General features: G+C 44.1%; 1 protein-coding gene across 2 annotated transcripts in view; it reads left to right on the top strand.

Moving 5' to 3' along the window:
- Nucleotides 1-3,607: 3,607 nt before the first annotated feature.
- The window catches only part of GPR161 (G protein-coupled receptor 161), a 44,327-nt gene continuing 28,024 nt past the window's right edge, over nt 3,608-19,910 (top strand). Inside the window, exons 1-3 of one of the 2 annotated variants that reach the window (XM_064477960.1) lie at nt 3,608-3,794; nt 6,063-6,188; nt 18,978-19,134. Coding sequence is in view for 1 of the 2 variants with exons in the window: in XM_031435839.2 (XP_031291699.1) it covers nt 6,173-6,188 (16 nt within the window). In the remaining variant the exon portion in view is untranslated. The remainder of the gene's footprint in view (nt 3,795-6,062; nt 6,189-18,977; nt 19,135-19,910) is intronic. The other variant, XM_031435839.2, reaches the window with a different exon arrangement.

Below are 19,910 nucleotides of genomic sequence, written 5' to 3'. Positions count from 1 at the left end.
TCTATTTCTCTACCTCTTACTCATGCTTCTCAATACACACTAGTCTCACTGTCCCTTTGATAACCTAAATATGTTGCCTCCTCAGGGCCTTTGCACAGGCTCTTCTCCAGGCCTGAATCACTTCTCCTCAGATGTCTACTTGGCTGACTCCCTCACTGCCTTCAAGTCTTTTCTCAAAAGACAACTTCTCAATGACACTTTCTCTGACTACCCTACTCAAGCTCCACCCCTACTAACCATGTGGTTGAGAAGGTTGGGAAATGCTGACAGTCAGAGTCCACCCCTGGAGCTGGGGGAGAAGTCAACCCTATGCAAATTCCCATGGCTGATTCCCAAGGGGAAGCACGTTTCCCCTAAGGAAATTTGCGCATACACTGCCTGCTGGAGAGGGAATGGGTGCTGAACAGCAGACAGCAGCTACCCACAACTGCTAAAGAGTCAGTGTCTCTGGGAATGTGGCTGGAAACTCAGCAGCTCAACAAACTTCCCAAGAGATTCTTTTTATTTGAAAAGAGCTTTATTGAGACATAGTTTACATACCCTAAAGGTCATCCACTTAAAATGTAGAATTCACTGTTTTCTAATATATCCCCAGTTATGCAACTGTTGCCATAATCTAATTTTAGAACATTTCCATCATCTCCAAAAGATATCTTGTACCCCATTAGCAGTCCCTCCCATACCACTCCAGCCCAGCCCTCGGCAGTCACTAACCAGTCCCTTTAGATTGACTGTTCCAGATACTTCATATAAATGGAGTCATACAATATGTGGCCTTTTGTGTCTGGTTTCTTTCATTCAGCGCAGATAATGCTTTCAAGGTTCATCCACATTGTAGCCTGTCAGCACTTCATCCCTTTTAATGGCTGAATCATAGTCCCCTGGGTGGATAGACCACATTTTGTCTATCCATCCATTGATGGACATTTGCGTTGCTTCCACTTCTTGGCTATTATGAATAATGCTGCTATGAACATTCATATGCAGGTTTTTGTGTGGGTGCACGTTTTTATTTCTCTTGGTTAGATACCTAGAAGTGAAATTACTGGGTCATATGGTAACTTGAAGTTCAACATTTTGCCAAACTGTTTTCTATAGTGGTTGCATCATTTGACTTTGCCACCAGCAGTGCACAAAGGTTCTGATTTCTCCACGTCTTCCCCAACACTTGTTACTGTCTTTCTCATTATAACCATCTTAGTGGGCGTGCAGTGGAAGCTGGTTGTTTTGACATGCATTGCCCTAGTGACTAATGGTGTCCAGCAGCTTTTCATGTGTTTATTGGCCATTGATAGATCTTCTTTGGAGACATGTATGCTCAGAGCTTTTGCCCATTTAAAAAATGGGTTGTTTACCTTTTTATTTTTGAGTTGGGGAAGTTCTTCATGTGTCCTTTATCAGATATATGATTTGCAAATAAGTTATGTCATTCTGTGACTTGTCTTTTCGTTTTCTTGATGGTGTCCCAGGAAGCTAAAAAGTTCTTAATTTTGATGAAATCCAACATATCAAACTTCTCTTCAATCACTTGTGATTTTCATGTATCTAAGAAGCCTTCAAGGGATACTTAAATATCCCAAAATCTGAGAACCAGAGGCCCCTGAAGACATATTTTATTTTTTTTTCATTAATTTATTTTAAAAGTTTTATCAGGTTAGGCTCTGTCCTATAGAGGTGAATAAAACAGAGTGTCTGCTCTCATGAAATCTGTGTCTGTGAATGGAGGCATACTATAAATAAATAAATAGAAAAATATATGTAATAAATTGGGATACATTTTATATTGGAGCTTGAGACAGAGCTGATGTTGGAGAACCCCTTCTAGACTGGTCAGGAAGGACTTCTTGGAGGAGGAGCCATTTAAGCTGAGATGTGAAGGTTCAGAAGGATTCAGTGTGTGGAGAGTAGGGGAGTAATAGTCCATGCGGAACAGACAGCATACTTCTCATTTTTGCTTTCACTAGTTTTACATGGACTGCTGAATTTAAGATATTTTATACCTTTCGGTCTCATTGTATGTAGATTCTTCAATCAGCATTTCAGATTTGCTAGGATAAGGTCTCTCATTATCTTAATCTTCGGTGGGGACGCCAAAGGGGATGACTTATGAAACTGGTTTGGGAGAGGAAAATTATTATTTATCTTTCTCTCATTTTTTGAAAACAAAAAAATCAATCCTTGCACAAAATCAATATCATGTTTTTCACAGGACTGTCACCCATGTGGTGACAGACAGTGAAATAATTACTTTAATAATATTTTTTTTCTATGTTTTCTCTGTGTTTGACTAAATGCTGCTCACAGCTCATTATTAGCTCTAGGAGAAGAAAAAAATCTTAAGAGAGCAATTGAAAGAATACATTTGTTGGCAGCAATTTCTAGCTTTGAATGCACAGTAAGTTGTGAGCTTATGAGCTCTGGGAAGAAAAACCTTTGAGATAAATAATATATGTGATAATGAGCAGCAGGAGAAAAAAAGATGTTTTCAGTTGAAGAGTTCAAAATGAAATAGAATAAGTCTGGGAAGGACATCTTTTGCATCATGAGTGGATATGGAGCTGAAAGAACCATAATTGTTTTGATTCTCATTCTCTTCATGCCAGTCTATGGCATATATGACCAGGCCTTTCTTGAATATCAGCATTCCCAAGAGTTTAGCTCTCAGGTTCTGTGGTGTTAGGTGATTTACTGACATTATCTCATTTTGTTTTTTTAACTCTACAGACAGGCAGGTATGCAGATGCCTACTTTATATATGAATAAGCTGAGCTGCAGAAAGGTTAAATAACTTCCCCAGGGTCACAAAGCTTAGCCAGTGTCTGAGTCAATGCAAATTTAAAAAATAAAATAAAATAAACAGGGATTTCAAAGTAAAAGTCTAAAATATTTTTGAGAGCTCACTGTTTTAAGCTCCTTCAAGCATCTGGCTGGCTGGTGACCTAGACTCTGAAAGGAGTTTCTGCTTCTAGTGTTGAACCAAATAAAGCATCTGTCCCTTAGGAATATTAAGGCATCCATTTACTCTTTGTGTCCCTATTACTCCTATTTGTCCCTGAAGACAAGCAGGGTGTTTGGCAGGTGCTGGATAGTAAATTATCGTTCTAAATAGTACCTCGGTGGCCTAATAATAATAAAGAAGCAGCTCCCACAGTGCCAATCTGCAGACAAGGGAATAAGTAATGCATTTATCATGCACACGGATTTCAGAGGAATTTGAATCCTACTCTGGGTAAAGCATCAGTTTTTGCTGGAGTTTGGTGACCTTGGCTTTATACCTTTTCACCCGACTTTTTTGCTCCCTGTTTCTCACCTCTTCCTCTCTCCCTCCCAGTTTGACTTTTTGCTTCAACTTTTCATCCTCTTATTAAGACTGCTGCAAAGAAAACGGAGGAGGCTAGAGTCGGTAAAGAACGTGGGGAGGGAGGAAGGAGACAGACATTATGAGAATGAACTTGTTCTGTCCTTTGAATCGGCAGAGTCCCGGTCTGTGTATTGTAATTCTTACTCCCCAGCCAGTTGGTTCAGCGGGAGAGTGGAGTAGCATTGTAAAGATCTGTTTACATCCACCCTCCCACTCCCAAGTGCTGTGGGTTCCTCAAAGGCTGGCTTCGAGGTTGATTCACTGTGATATTCCCAGGGCGCAGGACAGTGCCAGGCACCAGGCAGACGCTCGCACACGTTGGCTGGATGAATGAAAGGTGAGCAGAAAAGGCGATACCTGGAGGAGTCCAAGGGCGAGATTGGAGGAGCAGGAGAATAGGACTGTGCGGAGCCTACGGGAAGAATCCGAAAGTGTAAGTGTGATGGAGAGAGAGAGATGGAAAAAGGGGATGTCCCAACGGCTGGAACTGGGACGGAGGATGGGATCTGAGAAGGCCCGAGGAGGGACCACAAAGGTTTCCAGGAGAAAAGTGGTGCGAGCCGAGAGGCTAGGGGCGAGACAAAGAGCAGCAGCTGAGGCCGATCGTGGGAAGAAATGGAAAAGTGGCCGGGAGGGAGGGCAGACGCGAAGGAAGGGGCGTGAGGAATGGGAAGCGGCGGCGCCCAGGCGGGGAGGGGCGGCGGCGCGCGGGGCCCGGGCGGGGCCTTGCGGGGCCCGGGGGGACCGGAGGGGGCGCCTGCAGACCGAGGGGCCGCGGAGCAGGGGCGGGCGGGCGGCGCGGGCGGAGGAGGGGCGCGAGCGCCGCAAAGTTACTTGGCCTGCGCCCGGCCCGGGTCCGCGTGCTGGTGGCGGGGCGGCGGGAGGAGCGAAGCGGGGCTCGGCGGGCTGAAACCCGAAACCTCCGATTCCCGAGCGCGGCCGGGAGGAAGGAAGCGGCGGCGGCGGCGGCCGAGGCGAGGAGACGGCCCGGCCGGGCCCTGAGCTGCGGCGGCGGCGGCGGCGGCGGCGGCTCCCGGGTGAGCACCGGCGGGGAAGGGGGCCGGCCGGGATGGAGCGGGGCCGAGTTCATTGTGCGGGGCTGGAGGGCGCGGGCGGGGCAGGGTATCCGCGCCCCCTTCCCCCACCCCTCCCCGCCCCCACGGGGCTTTTCTTCTCTCGGCGCCCCCGTTGGAGGTAGGGGGCTGTCCTCCCGGCCGCACTCCGCCTTGCTTCGGGGAGCCGGCGTTCTTTGTGGGAAGATCTTGGGGGCGCGCCCCTGCCCTGCGGCTGGGGGCTTCAGAGAGACCCTTCCCACTAGCCTGCCTCGCTTCTCCGGCGCCGCCCGAATCCCCCTTCCGAGACCCCCGGGCAGGGAGGACATCGGTGCGTGCCTGGGATCCGGCTGAGAGGGGTCGTGCCCCCTGGGGCCAAAGGGCTTTACGGGGACAAATGTGTGGGGCCAAGCGGCCTCGACCCTCAGCGGAAATCCATGAGGACCAGGTAAGCTGCATCCTCCCAGTCGGGGCTCCGGGCGCTGTCTGGAGCCTGGGCGGAAGATGCGCACACAAGCCGCCGGGCCCACCTTGGCGCGGCGGGGTGGGCATCTCTGCCCCTCAGATCTGCAAGAGGGAGATTTGGTTAGCTTTGGGGGAACTTGGCCCGCCTTCTGGCCCAGAGCTTAACCCCCTTGCAACCTTTTGACAAAGGCATGCGGGATGAGAATGTCTGTTTTTTAACTGGGATGTCCTGGGGGTGCTTTGGAGGGGTCTGCTCCCCAGTAACCACACAGCGGAGCTTTGGCATCACTTTATCTCACATCTTTGGGGCTATTTTTGTTCGTTATTGTACTTTTCACGCGTTTTGCCAAGTGCTTTCAAGAGCAAGTCATTTGATTCTCCTCCCTGGGAGGGTGGTGTGGTTTTGGAGGGAAGGATTTTAGTTCGTTGATGTGTCGGATGGGGATAATGATAACACCAGGAGGGCCTATCTCGGTGTCGGGGGGTGGGGGGAGGAATGGGCATCACTGTGCCCCCTCCTCATCCAGCCAGGGAGGATTCAGCTCAGCCTCTTCTCCTGTGACCTGGACCTGGAAATGAGCTTGAGAGAGCTACTGCGTCGAGAAATACCAGGTGGCTTTCCCTTATAACCCCTCTTACTGCGGCCACTGAGACAGGTGAGGAAAGGCGTTTTCCAGGCCCGCAGAGCAGAGAGAGGAGGGAGGAGGGGCCTCAGGTCCCACAGACGGGGGCTCTTCATCCAGCTCTCTTTGAGGGATTCAGCCACCCATTTTGGTCACTTCTTCCACAGCGCCCCTCCCGTCCTGTCCTAGTCTACCCTCATGTTACACTTACAAGATGCGTCCAAGCGCTTTGATACACACTTTTCAATTTCATTCACATCACAGCCCTGTGAAGTCTTATTAACCCGTTTTACAGGTGAGGAACATGAGACTCAAGAGAGGTGAAGTACTCCGCTCAGCAAGTAAGGAGTCAAGATTGAACTCAGGTGTTCTGACTCCGCAGTGCTTTTCACGGGGGCTCCATCACATAGATGGGCCCTTGAACTCCGTCAGGACTTTTCTCTGCCCTACAGCTCCACTGCCATGACAGGAAGAAGAGGGACTCCTCACCAGGAGGCCGGCCTGACATTTAGAAACTAAATTCAAGCCTCAGGTAGTCAAATCATTCTCTTTGTATTGCAGCCCTGTGCAGTGGGAGTCTGAGAAAGGAGACCGGCCGTGTGATCAGAAGGGCGGAGTTCTTTGTCTGAGTTCCACGGAAGGCAGAATGGGCTGAGCTGGGACTGACCTAAATGTCGACCAAAGGAGGTACAGTTCTGTGATGTAAACTCTGCTGCTAGGGTCAGTCAGGAAGCCTGCGTGGAGGGGGACTGGCCAGAGGGCTGATTGGGGAGTGCTGTGTGTAGAGCATGCCTTCCCTTGAAGAAACAGCAGCAGGTGTGACAAAGTTCCAGTACATTGCCTGATCTGAATTTTGGGGAAAGTTGCAAATTTTTATGGAAGAAAGCTCCATGTTTTTAAAGTTGGCAACTAATTTAAAACATTTTTCAAAATGTGCAGGGCAACCAAATTATGTGTGCAGGCTGGTTGTGGCCTTCAGACTGCCAGCTTGCAAGCTTAGGAAGTATTTGCTGTCATTTTGAGATGTAATAAAGCATGACTGGAGCGGAGAAGGAGTGTCTTCTCGCGGTTTTTCTGTGAGAACAAAAAACATCAGCAGAGTTGTGGATAGCTATCAGTGCTACCTGGACTTTGGAGGAAGGATTGACCTAATGACTTAATACTTCATTCAGGCAGTACTAAACTCATCTCTGATTCTAGTTCTGCACCAAGAGTGCTTACCACTAGCTTTTATCTGTTTCTTTGGCCAGTTTATGTGCCCAGCAGGGCAGAGGATGGCATTCATGGTAGATATGTTCAGGAAACACTGGGAGCATAAAGGAAAGGGTTTTCAGTATGGCCTGTGGTAAAGCATGGAGGTACATTTGATTGGGGCTTGTATTTGATTTATACTCAAGTAAGAGGAGTGAGATCACACTGTGTTAAGAGCACTGGTTAACGTCAGAGAGCCTGCACCCAGCCCTGCCACTTATAAACCTGTGACCTTGGGTAAAAAATGGAAACTATGCCTGGAATGTAATAATTCTTCAAAAATGTGACTTATTATAAAATACTTTTTAAATATAGAAATGTATAGGAAAATAAAGTTCCTCCTACCTCACCTCCACTCCCTCTCTGAGAGGTAACCATGGTACATATATTGTTTTCCAAGCCTTTTTCAATGCAGAAATATATGCTCACCGAGTCTGGAAATATAGGGGAATATGAATATATAATACAGAGCTTATTGACATTATATTATAAAACACAGTATTGTTTGCATTTCCAATTTTAGGACCAACCTTAATATATTGGATATATTTAAAAATACATAAATGAGGACCATATGTAATTATATGCTCGGTGACTGATTTTTTTTAACAGTGAGACTCGGATGTCTTCCAATATCAATAACATAGATACACTTCATTCTTTTTAATGACTACATAGTATTTCATAGTATAGATTAGCCATAACTCATTTAAACATTCTCTTGCTGCTGGAGTTGGTGGGGATCAAAGACAATGTATATTAAACATTTAAGCAGAATTCCTTTTGTTTTTTGGGATCTGGAGATTGTGCAGAAAAAGAGATTGAATTTATTTATTTACTTAAGTTTACTTGTTTGGGAACAGGTAGTATCTGGGGTACTATATTTGGAGATAGGCAGTATTCATAAAGCAAAACATTCAAAGGCTGTAAAAGGTCACACCTCCCTCCTGCCCTAGCCCTCTATTTCCCTTTTTGGGTACAACTAATTTTTCCAGTTTTTGTGTATTCTTCTGGAGATGGTCTGTGCATCTATAGGCAAATAAAATGTGTCTTCTGTTTTCTCTCTGTAAAAAATAAATATGGTATCATACTAAATACCCCATTCTCAAATGTTAAAAATTTGACCTATATCTTGGAGACCATTCCATATAAAAGTTCTGTGCATTTTGAATGCTGGTGGTCTTCCAAGTCTACCCTTAAAAAAACAATAAAAAAGCTTAATCAGTTTACACTCCCTCAAATCAAATCCTTTAACGATTTTTCCATTGAATTGTTTGTGATTTCATCAGTTTGTGAGAATCTTCCTACATTCTGGAATTTAAACCTTTTCTTGTTAATAAATCAAATATCTTGCCTTTTATGTCTTCCCCAGCTTTGCTTATTGAACCTTTGACTGTGCAGGAGTGTTTAATGTTTATGTAGTTTTCTCTATGGCTTCAAGTTTTCTGTCTTATTTAGGAAGTCCTCTCCTATCTCAAGATTAAGTTTTCCTAAAATTTTTCTTTCCTCTCCATTCTTTCTTTGCTTTTATTCATCTAAAATATTTTAATTAAAAAAAGAATTTGGGGGGGAGTATATAATTAGGTTTTCTTATTTATTTATTTTTTAAAGGAGGTACTGGGGATTGAACCCAGGGCCTCATGCATGCTAAGCAGGCAGTCTACCACTTGAGCTATACCCTCCGCCCGATCTAAAATATTTTAAATTCCTGTATCTTTTTTCTTCAGTTTCCCTCCTCCCTAACACCAGAGGGACAAGATTTGAATTTGCCTGTGAGCCTCTTTAGCCAACGTAATATGTGTCTTCTCTTTCACTTTTATAGCGACTTTTTTCCCCAAGTTGTAAGGATGTGCTCTTCTACCTGGATAAGAGAGAGAAAGGGCATTCTGGACAATGGAAGCATTGTCACATGCAAAATCATGGAATTGGAGAACAGCAATACATACTTGGAGAACCATGGTTTATTCAGGATAGCTGAAGTGGAGGATCCTACAAGGGAATAGATTCCCAAGGTGCCAAAAACTGACATAGCATGATCAGGTGTGTGTGGGGGACAGCAGTGGGGAGGACAGATTGGAGTGAGGGTGAGATCAAAGGCAAGAAGGTGTGATAGAAATGTCTGGTGATCATCCAGGGGAAAGATGAAGAGGCTCTGAGCTGGGGTAATGGCAGTGAGGATGAAGTTTTGAATTAGAATTTAGTGGTGCAAGGAATACATACACACACATACGTGCACACACACTGACACATGTGTATGTATATAACTGAATCACTAGGCTGTACATCAGAAATTGACACAACATTGTAAATTGACTACACTTCAATTAAAAATTTAGTGGTGCACTAGATGCCTGTGATAGGAATCAAACCAACCAACATATATTTCTTTACATACATAATCTCATTAGATCCAGGCAATTCAATATGGAAATCCAAAGCTCAAATGTGCTCATTAATCTACCCAAGGTCACACAGTCAGAAAGTGTCATTCAGGGCCTTAGCCCCATCAGGATTATCTGGCAAGAGTGGTCTAGGATGTCCTGGGTTTCTGTCTTGAGTGATTTGGGTGGGTGGTGGTGTTTTTTTCTAGAATAGAAAAAAGCATGAAGATAGCATATTGCGAATATAGAAGTAGAGATGGTGAATTCTGTCTTGCACATGTTATAGCTGAGGTGCCTGGGTGTGACATATGGAAGAAAATGTCTACTAGGTGGGTGGATATGAATCTGGAGCCCCCAGGAGTGGTCTTGGCTCTAGATGGAGGTTTGGGAGTCATCATTGTTCAGGTGACTATAGGGCGGGAGCATACAGAGAGAGACGACGTATCAGATAGGGCTCTTTCCTTTGCAGAGTGGTAGGTAATACAGTTCAGATTGGCGTAAAAAAAGGAAAGTTACTGGCTCATGTCATTAAAAAGCTCAAGAGTGTATTTGGCTTCATACGGGTTCAGGGTTCAAATGATTCATCAGGATTCATTTTCTTACTTCCCCTTATCTCATGCACTCCCCTCTTGATGGCTAGGGGAAGCTGCAGGTTCAAATCCAATGGAGAGGGGAGCTGTCTTTCTCCCCGCTATCCCAGCAACAGTCCCGTTACGTCTCGTAAAGTGATCGGGTCAGAGGGTGTTGGCATATGCCAATGACGAGACATCAATGGTGCATCACATCCGTGAAGACACATGGACTTGGAGGATAAAAAGGATGACTCTTCAGAGGAAATTTGGGGGCAACTACAGAGCAAGGGGAAGAGATGTAAGGAAGGGAAATCATCCATTTCCTCTGTAGATGATAACGGAAGAAGTAATGCTCCAGATGGCGTCTTGGGAAAAAGTAACACTCACAGGGCAGGATGATTACAGGTAGAGAGAAGATATAAGGGACAGGTTGGGAATGAAGAGAGCGAGAGGCAGGAGAGAGCTGGATCAGGGGAGCCAAGGGAAGAGGGAGTCTCCTGGGAAAAAAAAAAAAGTTGTCAAAGGTCAGATGCGGGAGTGACCCCAAGGAAGGGCCCATTGGATTTGGCTACGAGATCATTGGTGACCTTGCCCTCAGCAAAGGTGGTCATTTATTTTAGACTTGGCTGGGACTACCATCTAGAGGGTTCATATTCCTACCTGCTTCTGTGCTCCCCACCCAGGCCTGGGGATGGCCAGGTAAGGGCAGAGGTGTAGTGATGGCAATCAAGAAATTTGGGTCTGTTAATAAATTAGGTATATGACTATGTGTAACTCACTTCATTTCTTTGGGCCTCATTTCCTTTTTGGGGGGAGGAGGGCCTCAATTCCATCATCTCTAAAATAACACAATTAGAATGAGTTGCTTCTGAAGCCTGTTTTTGCTCTTAACATGTTGGAGATGAATGAATCTGATCACTTCTCACCACCTCTGTTACCAAAGCCCTGGTCCAAGGCATCATCCCTCACCTGGGCTAGAGCAGCAGCCTCCTGACTGGTATCCCTGCCTCCCAGCTTCGTCCCTGTGGTCTGTTCATCCAGCAGGAGAGTAACCCTTCTAAGATAGGAGTCAGATGCATCACTCCAAGGCCTTCGGTTCCACCTGGAATCTAGTCCACACTCCTGACCATCTCCATAGCCTGCCCTTCTCCTCTTCCCTCACTCCTTTCCACCTTCCTTGCTAGTCCCTAAACCAGCCAAGCTCATTCTGTCTCAGGGCCTTTGCAGGGGCTCTTCCCTCGACCTGAAATTGCCTTGCATCATTTTTTGGTTTCTGCTCGAATGTCAGCTCCTTGGAGAGACTCTGCTGACTCCTCACTCCCACCTGCCCATCCATTCCTTCTCCCTTTACTTTTTTTTTTTTTTAAACATTTTTTGTTTTACTTTACTTCATAGCACCGGCCACTCCCTGAAATTACCTTATGTATTTATTGTTTGCTTTTTTAGATTTTTATTTATTTCTATCAAATTATTTCTTTCATTTTTTTCCCCAGGTTTATTGAGGTATAATTGACATACAGCACTGTGTAAGTTTACGGTGTGCAGCGTAACGACTTGACTTGCATACTTCATGTAATGATTATCACAATATTAGTGAACATCCATCATCGCTTAGAGATTCAAAATTAAAGAAATAGAAAAAAACTTTTTAACCTTGTAATGAGAACTCAGGATTTACTCTCTTAACAGCTTTCATATATAACATACGGCAGTGTTAATTATATTTATCAGGTTGAGCACTACATCCCTAGTATTTCTTTATCTTATTAACTGGAAGTTTCTACTACTTATTGTTTATTTGTTGGCTGTCTGTGTTCCCTTCCCCCTGAACATCAGCTCCAGGAGAGGAGAGATTTTGGCATCTTGATCAGCGCTGTGTCCCAGCTGCAGAGTAGAGCTTGGCTCCAAATGGGTGTTTGGTAAACATTTTTTCAGGGGTAGCTGAGTGAGGAATGAGGAGGAAGTTAGGAGTGTCCTGGCACCAGTGGCAGTGTGGTGAGGGAGGGAGGGGACGTCCCCTATTTCTCACGGCTGTGCATGATGGCAACTGCCTCAGATATGGTCATCAGAAAAAAGTATATTCAGAAGGAATACCACTTTAAGCCATTTATTTTTAATATTCTCAGTTTTAGCAATGTGAGCTTAATTAGTTTGCTGGGCTCTGTGAGGATAATTAGCAAAACAAATAATTAAGGGCAAAATCAATAAGCATAGTAATCATTGTTTTTCTTGCGCTAGAAGTAATTATCTCAGTCTTATTCTCAGCACAGCTTCTGTCTCTCTTTGTCTTCTTTGATCATGTGAGTGAGTTTGTTTATAGAGAGAGTTGTTTTTATTTTTCTTGATCTGTTGAGTATATATCGTAAAAAATAGAATGAACCCAGTTACTCCTATGGAGCAGGATTTCTCAACCTCAGCACCACTGACATATTAGGCTGGATAATTCTTTTTTTTTTTTTTTAACACCTTTATTGTGGTATGATTCCTGTACAGTAAACTACACATAGTTCAGATGTACAATTTGATGAATTTTGATAGATGTATACACCAATGAAACCACCACCACAATCAAGACAGCTAACATTTCCATCACTCCCCAAGAAATGCAAATTTCCAATTCCCAATTTATCTCTTCCCACCCCGTTTACCCTCTGGTAACGGTAAGTTTGTTCTCTATGTCTGTGGAGTCTGTTTCTGTTTGTTTTTTTTTTTTTTAACATTTTTTTTAATTGACTTATAGTCAGTTTACAATGTTGTGTCAATTTCCAGTGTAGAGCACAATTTTTCAGTTATATATGAACATATATGTTTTCATTGTCATGTTCTTTTTCACTGTGAGCTACCACAAGATCTTGTATATATTTCCCTGTGCTATACAGTATAATCTTGTTTATCTATTCTGCATTTTAAAATCCCAGTCTGTCCCTTCCCAACCCCCTCCCCCTTGGCAACCACAAGTTTCTATGTCTATGAGTCTGTTTCTGTTTTGTATTTATGTTTTTTTTTTTTTTTTTTTTTTTAGATTCCACATATGAGTGATCTCATATGGTATTTTTCTTTCTCTTTCTGGCTTACTTCACTTAGAATAACATTCTCCAATAACATCCATGTTGCTGCAAATGGCTTTATGTTTTTTATGGCTGAATAGTATTCCATTGTATAAGTATACCACATCTTCTTTATCCAGTCATCTGTTGATGGACATTTAGGCTGTTTCCATGTCTTGGCTATTGTAAATAGTGCTGCCATGAACATTGGGGTGCAGGTGTCTTTTTGAAGTAGGATTCCTTCTGGATATACACCCAGGAGCAGGATTCCTGGGTCATATGGTAAATCTATTCCTAGTCTTTTGAGGAATCTCCATACCGTTTTCCACAGTGGCTGCACCAACCTGCATTCCCACCAGCAGTGTGGAAGCGTTCCCTTTTCTCCACAGCCTCTCCAGCATTTGTCATTTGTGGACTTTTGAATGATGGCCATTCTGGCTGGTGTGAGGTGATACCTCATTGTAGTTTTGATTTGCATTTCTCTGATAATTAGTGATATTGAGCATTTTTTCATATGCCTATTGATCATTTGTATTTCTTCCTTGGAAAATTGCTTGTTTAGGTCTTCTGCCCATTTTTGGATTGGGCTGTTTGTTTTTTTCTTATAAAGTCGTATGAGCTGCTTATATATTCTGGAGATCAAGCCTTTGTCTGTTTCATCTTTTGCAAAAATTTTCTCCCATTCTGTAGGTTGTCGTTTTGTTTTGTTTGTGGTTTCCTTTGCTATGCATAAGCTTGTAAGTTTCATTAGGTCCCATTTGTTTATTCTTGCTTTTATTTCTATTGCTTGGGTAGACTGCCCTAGGAGAACATTTTTGAGATGTATGTGAGTCTGTTTCTGTTTTGTAGATAAGTTCATTTGTGTCCTTTTTTTTTTTTTTTTAAGATTTCACATATAAGCAATATAATATGGTATTTTTCTTTCTCTAACTTAACTTCACTTAGAATGACCATCTCCAGGTCCATCCATGTTGCTATAAATGGCATTATTTATTCTTGGGCTGGATAATTCTTTGTCAGGGTTGGGGGAGGCTGCCCTGTGCATTATGGGATGTTTATCAGCATCTTTGGCCTTAGATGCCAGTAGCAGTCCTTGAAATGTGACAACCAAAGGTATGCCTAGAAATTGCCAGATGTCCCCTAGGGTGAGAGTGAAGGCAAAATCTCCCCTCCCTGAGAACCAATGATGTAGAATATTGGGGTAGTGACTGAATTCAGTTGTTATCCAAAGTCTTCTGATGGGACATTTTCAGACCCTCCCAGCCCTATCAATTCTCTCTTGAGCTTTAAAAGATGAGATTTGCTCTTTCAGGGTAGGGCTTGTGGGCATGGAACATAGCCCCTCTCATCACAGATAGAGGTCCATTAGTATCACACGTCTCTCCATCAGCCAGTCACCTGGGTGCCTGCGACCATGACTTGGCTCCAGCACCTGCCTTCTTGGTTGCCGCAGCCAATGAGCTGAACACTTTTCTGCAGTGACTGAACAGGGCCCTGAGCCCCAAATGGAGTCAGAGATGCTTCCATTTTACAGTCTCTTCCAGTGCATCCTTTCTGTGCTCTGTCTGACCCACCTAAGTGCTCAAATGAAACCTCTTGGTTTTAATTAAAATTTGAAGGGGAAAAAAAAGAATGAAGTTTTCCTTTCATGTCTTCAATAACTTTCTTAAACATTTTGGAGTTTATCTTCTGACAGCCACTCTGCTGTCACACACATTTCACGCACATTCCTTCAGACACTTCTCTTGATAGTCATGAAGTAAGTTAATTCCACTCTCATTCCTTGGAGAAACTGAGGCTCAGAGAGGTAGAAGGCAAGCACACAGTCACATGAAATTCAAACCTAGGTTCCGTCAAGATTCCAGAAAATATGTTTTCTGTTGAACATCAGATTGAAGTAGATATTAAGGAGTAGGGTACATAGAAGGTATTTATTTTCTCCCACGTGCAAAGTACTATTGGAATTCAAAGGGAAAACTGAGGAAGAATTTAGAAGCCACCTAGAGGGGAAAACATCCTTATGCAAAATGAAAACGTGTGCCAAAACACACGTATCTGAAAAGATAACTATAATATAAAAAAAAGCTGCAGATATAAGGGGTGGTAAGGGTCACTGTGGAGATGGAATGTTCCAGAAAGGTTTCCCGAAAATTTTGCTCCTAAGCTGGACCTTAAGCTGGACATCATTCGTATAGGTGTCCATCAGGGTAGGTGGCCTGGGCTCATGGTAGTGGTTGCCATGCTCTGCCAGGCTGTGTGGGTCCACCTGCCCTTTCAGGATCGTTTCAGTCGAAGGAAATGCTTAATTGCAAAAAGTAGCTGTGATTCAATGAGTGTAAGAAGTAAATCTAAATTTTATTGACCACAATGGCACATATAGATGTCTGAAGAATAATAGTTCACGGATGTGCATGATGTCATTTATTTGGTCTGCAGACAGTAACTGCTACCCGGAGTTTAAGAATGCCTGACTTATGAGCGATACGATAATTACAGAGGAAATAAAAATAAGAGGGAAGTAAGATAGCCAAGAAATAGTAATACTGTACCTTGTTACCTTGCAGGCCTGTGCAAATATCTTCTGCAAATAGAGTCTCTTCAAGAAATTTGTATTTTCTAGACTTAGCCTTTTGGAAAATTCTAAAGTCAGTCCTTCAGTATAAAACATATTTGTCTGCGCTTATGTAGTTGGCTTTCTGGTGATATAAAATCCGGCAGGACTCAACAATCTTGCTTTTAAATTCAACAGTTTCCCTCTTACTGCTTTAAAAAATATCAAAGGTAGATGGAGAGCTCTCTGAGCTGTTTCAAGGATCCTTGTCTTCCTGGAGCACGCCACAGTTACTTACCTGAGCCGTATAAATACAGTTAGCCTGTCACTTACCTGGCAAAGTGATGAGAAGTAGAAAATCAATCCTGCCCCAAGGTGCAGGAGGAAATGACATCCGTCTGCCAGAAGCCTTACATACCTGGAGATCTTTGCACTGACGCCCTCCCTCAGCGTATCAACTCCTACTTTACCGAGACCTTTCATGAGCTTGACAAGGGAAACTACACGTAAGTATACTCTGTACAGGGAAAGCGGCAGCAAAGGTGGAAATAAGTTGCAGAGGAAGTTTCAAAAGGAAACAGAATATGCCAGGCACGTGTGGTGTAAGAGGAAATAATATTACCCTTATCCAACTTGAGGGAATCGCTGTGTTCAGATGATGTAACAAAGGCTCACAGGGCTGACCCACCAGCTGACTGACTGGGAGCTTAACAGCCTTCCCCGAAGGTTTCTAAAGACAGCAGTTACATTAACATTGACCTCTGAGGTCCGACTTCCGTTTATCTTGGTATTCAGTGACCTTGGGTCATCATGAAAATCATTATGTTTTGTGTACTTTGTTTTAAAAGATAGAAAAATGTGTGATAGATTTTCATGAAATTTTGTTTGAAGGTCTTAAACAAAGAGTGTTGATGTTTTAAGAAGATAAAACGCCACCAATTTCTAAAACTTGCCTATCCAGAATGAGGCATTTCCAAGGATTAGCTTGGGCTTTAGCGCATTTTTGGAGGGGACGTTGTTACTGGATCACCTCTCTAATGACTAGAATTTTTGATTCTGTATCGAGGTATCATGCGAAAGGGTGAACAAGTCAGGGTAATGGGGTTGTTTGCACCTTGGGGTCAAGGGGAGTTGGACAGGGGTATATGGGAGAAGGGAACGGGTGGATAAGTGGAGACCCTGTGGCACCAAGCCTTACCAGCAATTGGATTGCACCATAATACTCATGCAAAGCACAATGTGCCTTTCTCAGCATCTCTTCTCTCACTGGCTTGGAAACCCTAGACCACATCAGATAGGGCGACACTGCTGGGCTTTACATCCAAATATTAACAAACAACATTTTGGGGGGAAAACGACCTATGTATCAAGTTAGGATTGCTTTTGCAGCATATAAAGGAACCTCTACTCCAAGGACATAACCAGTAAGGTGTTGACTAGCCATGGCTGGGCACAGTGGCTTCACAACTCAGTAGATGATTCAGTCTTTCTGCTCTGCATTGCATGGGACTCCCAGCCACATGGTCAAAAGATGGCTACTTCACCTGCAAGCACTGGGTCTTGGTTCCAGTCAAGAGAAAGGGCAGAAGCCACAGCTGAGTCTGTCTCTTTTTATCAGGAAACAGATAGCTTTCTGTCACCATGTAGACTTCTAGTGACTGGAACTGGGTCTCATGGCCACCCAAGCTCTGTGCAAGTGAGCGAGTTAATTTTTCTTGGCACATTTGGTGCCCCACATCAAGTCAGGGTTCTGCTGATAGGGGAAAGGGGAGAATGGGTATTGACTGGATAGTGAAAAGTGTGCGATACATCTGTAAAAATAATTCTCTGAAGTCCAGAAATGCCTAGTAGGCCAAAATGTCCAATGTCCTATTGTTAATTCACATTTTCACTTATTTATCACATGTAATGGGCACCTACTATTTGCCAGGCACTGTTCTAGATGATGACCCCAAAATGTACAGACCAAAAATTTCTCACTCTCATGGAGCCTATAGTTTTATGGGAGAGAAGGACATTACCAAGATAAATAAATAGGTATACACATGTGTGCTAAGAAGAAAAAGTAAAGAAGGGAATGGGGCCGTGAAGTATTAGAGAGGGGTATAAAATGTTAGGTGGTGTGGATTGGGAAGGCCTTGCTGAAAAGGTGACTTTTAAAGACCTGAAGAAAGTGAGCGAGCGCCCTACAAAGATACCTGGGGGAAAAGCATTCTAGGCACAGGAAACAGCAAGTGCAAAGGCCCTGAGGTGGACACATGCTTAATGTGTTTGAGAAATAGTGAGGAGGTTGGTATCATTGGAATGGGAGTGAAGAGTAATTTTTACTATGAGGTTGGAGCAGTACTGGGGAGCCAGATCATGTAGGAAGCTGCAGGGCTTACTCTGAGCGATATGGGAATCCTTTTAGGGTTTTGAGTAAAGCACTGTCTTGTTCATGTATTTTGACCTCTGTTTTAACAGGCTTACCCTCGCTGCTGTGTTGAGAGTTGGGGGCAATGGTAGACTCCTGAGGAAGCATTTTAATAGAAGACATAATGTAGCCTGCACCATAGTGGATGGTAGCAGAGATAGTAAGACGTAGTTGAATTCCAGATACATTTCAAAAGTAGAGCCAGTAGATTTGCTAGTAGACCAGATAGGAGATGTGAGAGAAAGTGAGAAGTCAGGGTGTGGTTCCAGGGTTCAGGGTCTGAGTACCTGGAAGGATGGAGGTACCACAACACAAGGCAGAGAATGTGGGAAGAGCACCTTTGAGAGGCAGAGGATTTGAAATCTGTTTTTGGACACTTTAGGCTTGTTGATGCCCATGATATCCAAGTGGGGATGTCGAGTAGCCAGTCTGGAGCTCTGGGGAGTGGCGTTGGCTTCTCTCTGCCTGAGCAGGGGCTCCTAACCAGCCCAACTGCCCTGTGAATCACCATGGCCACTTCTGGCAGAAGCATCAGGTAGACTTAGAACAGCCCTGGGCGGGTCTGACTTGGTCTAACCCAGTTCTGCCTCTGGGATCTGCTGAGATCCCAGTTCCAGGCAGGCTGGCTGGGGGCCAGTGTCAGGGGTGGAGGGGGAGCTTTCCTGAGCCTGCCCTGGGAGAGCTGGCGTTTCTGCTCTTCTCCCACCCAAGGGAGTCACATGGTCCCAGCTGGGTATCCAGCCGCTGGCAAAGGAAAGATCGCTGTCTTGTGTGTGGCTGGGAAGGCTATTTCTATCGGGAGATCCTGCCCGATCTTCAGGGCGCTAAGACATCCCCAGAGAGCTGTGATCAACCTGCCCCTGCTCTCTCCCCCTTTTCCTCAAGTGCTTTCCTGTTGGGGCTTAAGACTGTCCCCTGAGTGAGCTGTCTTCATCATGACTGCAGCTGGTGGTTTATGGATTTTCTGGGAGGCTGGCCCCTCCCCTTCTGTGTTGACCGGGAAACCTGAGGGTGATGATGGCCACTTTCAGTATTGCTGGGGGAGGCCTGGAAGCAAGGCCAGTGGCCCACTGGAAAAATTCAACGGACTGTCCGTGCTCAGAGTCCAGCTTGGCCGAGTCCTGAGTGTTCCTCACGTTCTCTGACACGCACAACAAAAACTGTACCAGAGGAGTTGGAGGAGAAAATAGTTGAGTTTTGCTTTACCATGGAATCTGGGGACGGTGTAGCATGGTGAATCTTTTTTTTTTTTTTTCCCCAGTGGTTTTCACCTTGAAAGTCACTGCCGGACTAGTTCCTGGTGAGAAATAATCCAGAGCAGGAAGAGCCTGCATGTCCTCTTTGGCTGCAGGAGGAGGTTACTGTACGTGCTGTCTGAGGCTTGTCTCTACTCCATCAGTGGGCGAGACTCCGTGAAGGTAACGGACTTCTTTCATTTCATGACTCTCCAAACCCCTTGGGGAGAGGAATTAAAGAGAAGGTACCCTGGTATATTTTTTCCAACTTTTTTTATTGCTGTAAAATACACCTAACATAAAATTTACCATCTGAGCCATTTTTAAGTGCATGGTTCAGTGGTATTAAGTACATTCATGTGGTGCAATCATCACCATCCATCTCCAGAACTCTCTCTGTCTTGCAATCCTAAACCCATTAAACAACTCCCCTTTTCCCCTCCCACCAGGTCCTGGCAACCTCCATTCCACTTCCCATCTCTGTGATTTTGACTACTCTTAAGTACCTCATATAAGTGGAATTATACAATATGTGGCTGGCTTGTTTCTCTTACTATAATATCCTCAAGGTTCATCCATGCTATAACATATGTCAGAATTTCCTTCCTTTTTAGGGCTGAATTATATTCTATTATGTGGATATACCATAGTCTGCTTATCTATTCATCAGTCAACGGACACTTGGGCTGCTTTCTCACTGGCTACTGTGAATAATGCCGCTATGAACACGGTGTAAAAATATCTTTTTTATATCTTACTTTTAGGCTATTTTGGGTATATAACCAGAAGCAGAATTGCTAGATCATATGGCAATTCTATTTAATTTTGGGGGGAACTGCCATATTGTTTTCCACAATGGCTGCACCATTCTACATTCCCACCAAGAGTGCACAAGGGTTCCAGTTTCTCCATATCCTCGCCAACACTTGTTCTTAGTTTCTGGGTTTTGTTTTTTGTTT

This window comes from Camelus dromedarius, chromosome 23 (genome assembly GCF_036321535.1).
Source record: "Camelus dromedarius isolate mCamDro1 chromosome 23, mCamDro1.pat, whole genome shotgun sequence".
Lineage (NCBI taxonomy): Eukaryota > Metazoa > Chordata > Mammalia > Artiodactyla > Camelidae > Camelus > Camelus dromedarius.
The sequence above is the reverse complement of the archived record's forward strand: the minus strand, read 5'-3'. Positions and strand labels throughout refer to the sequence as shown.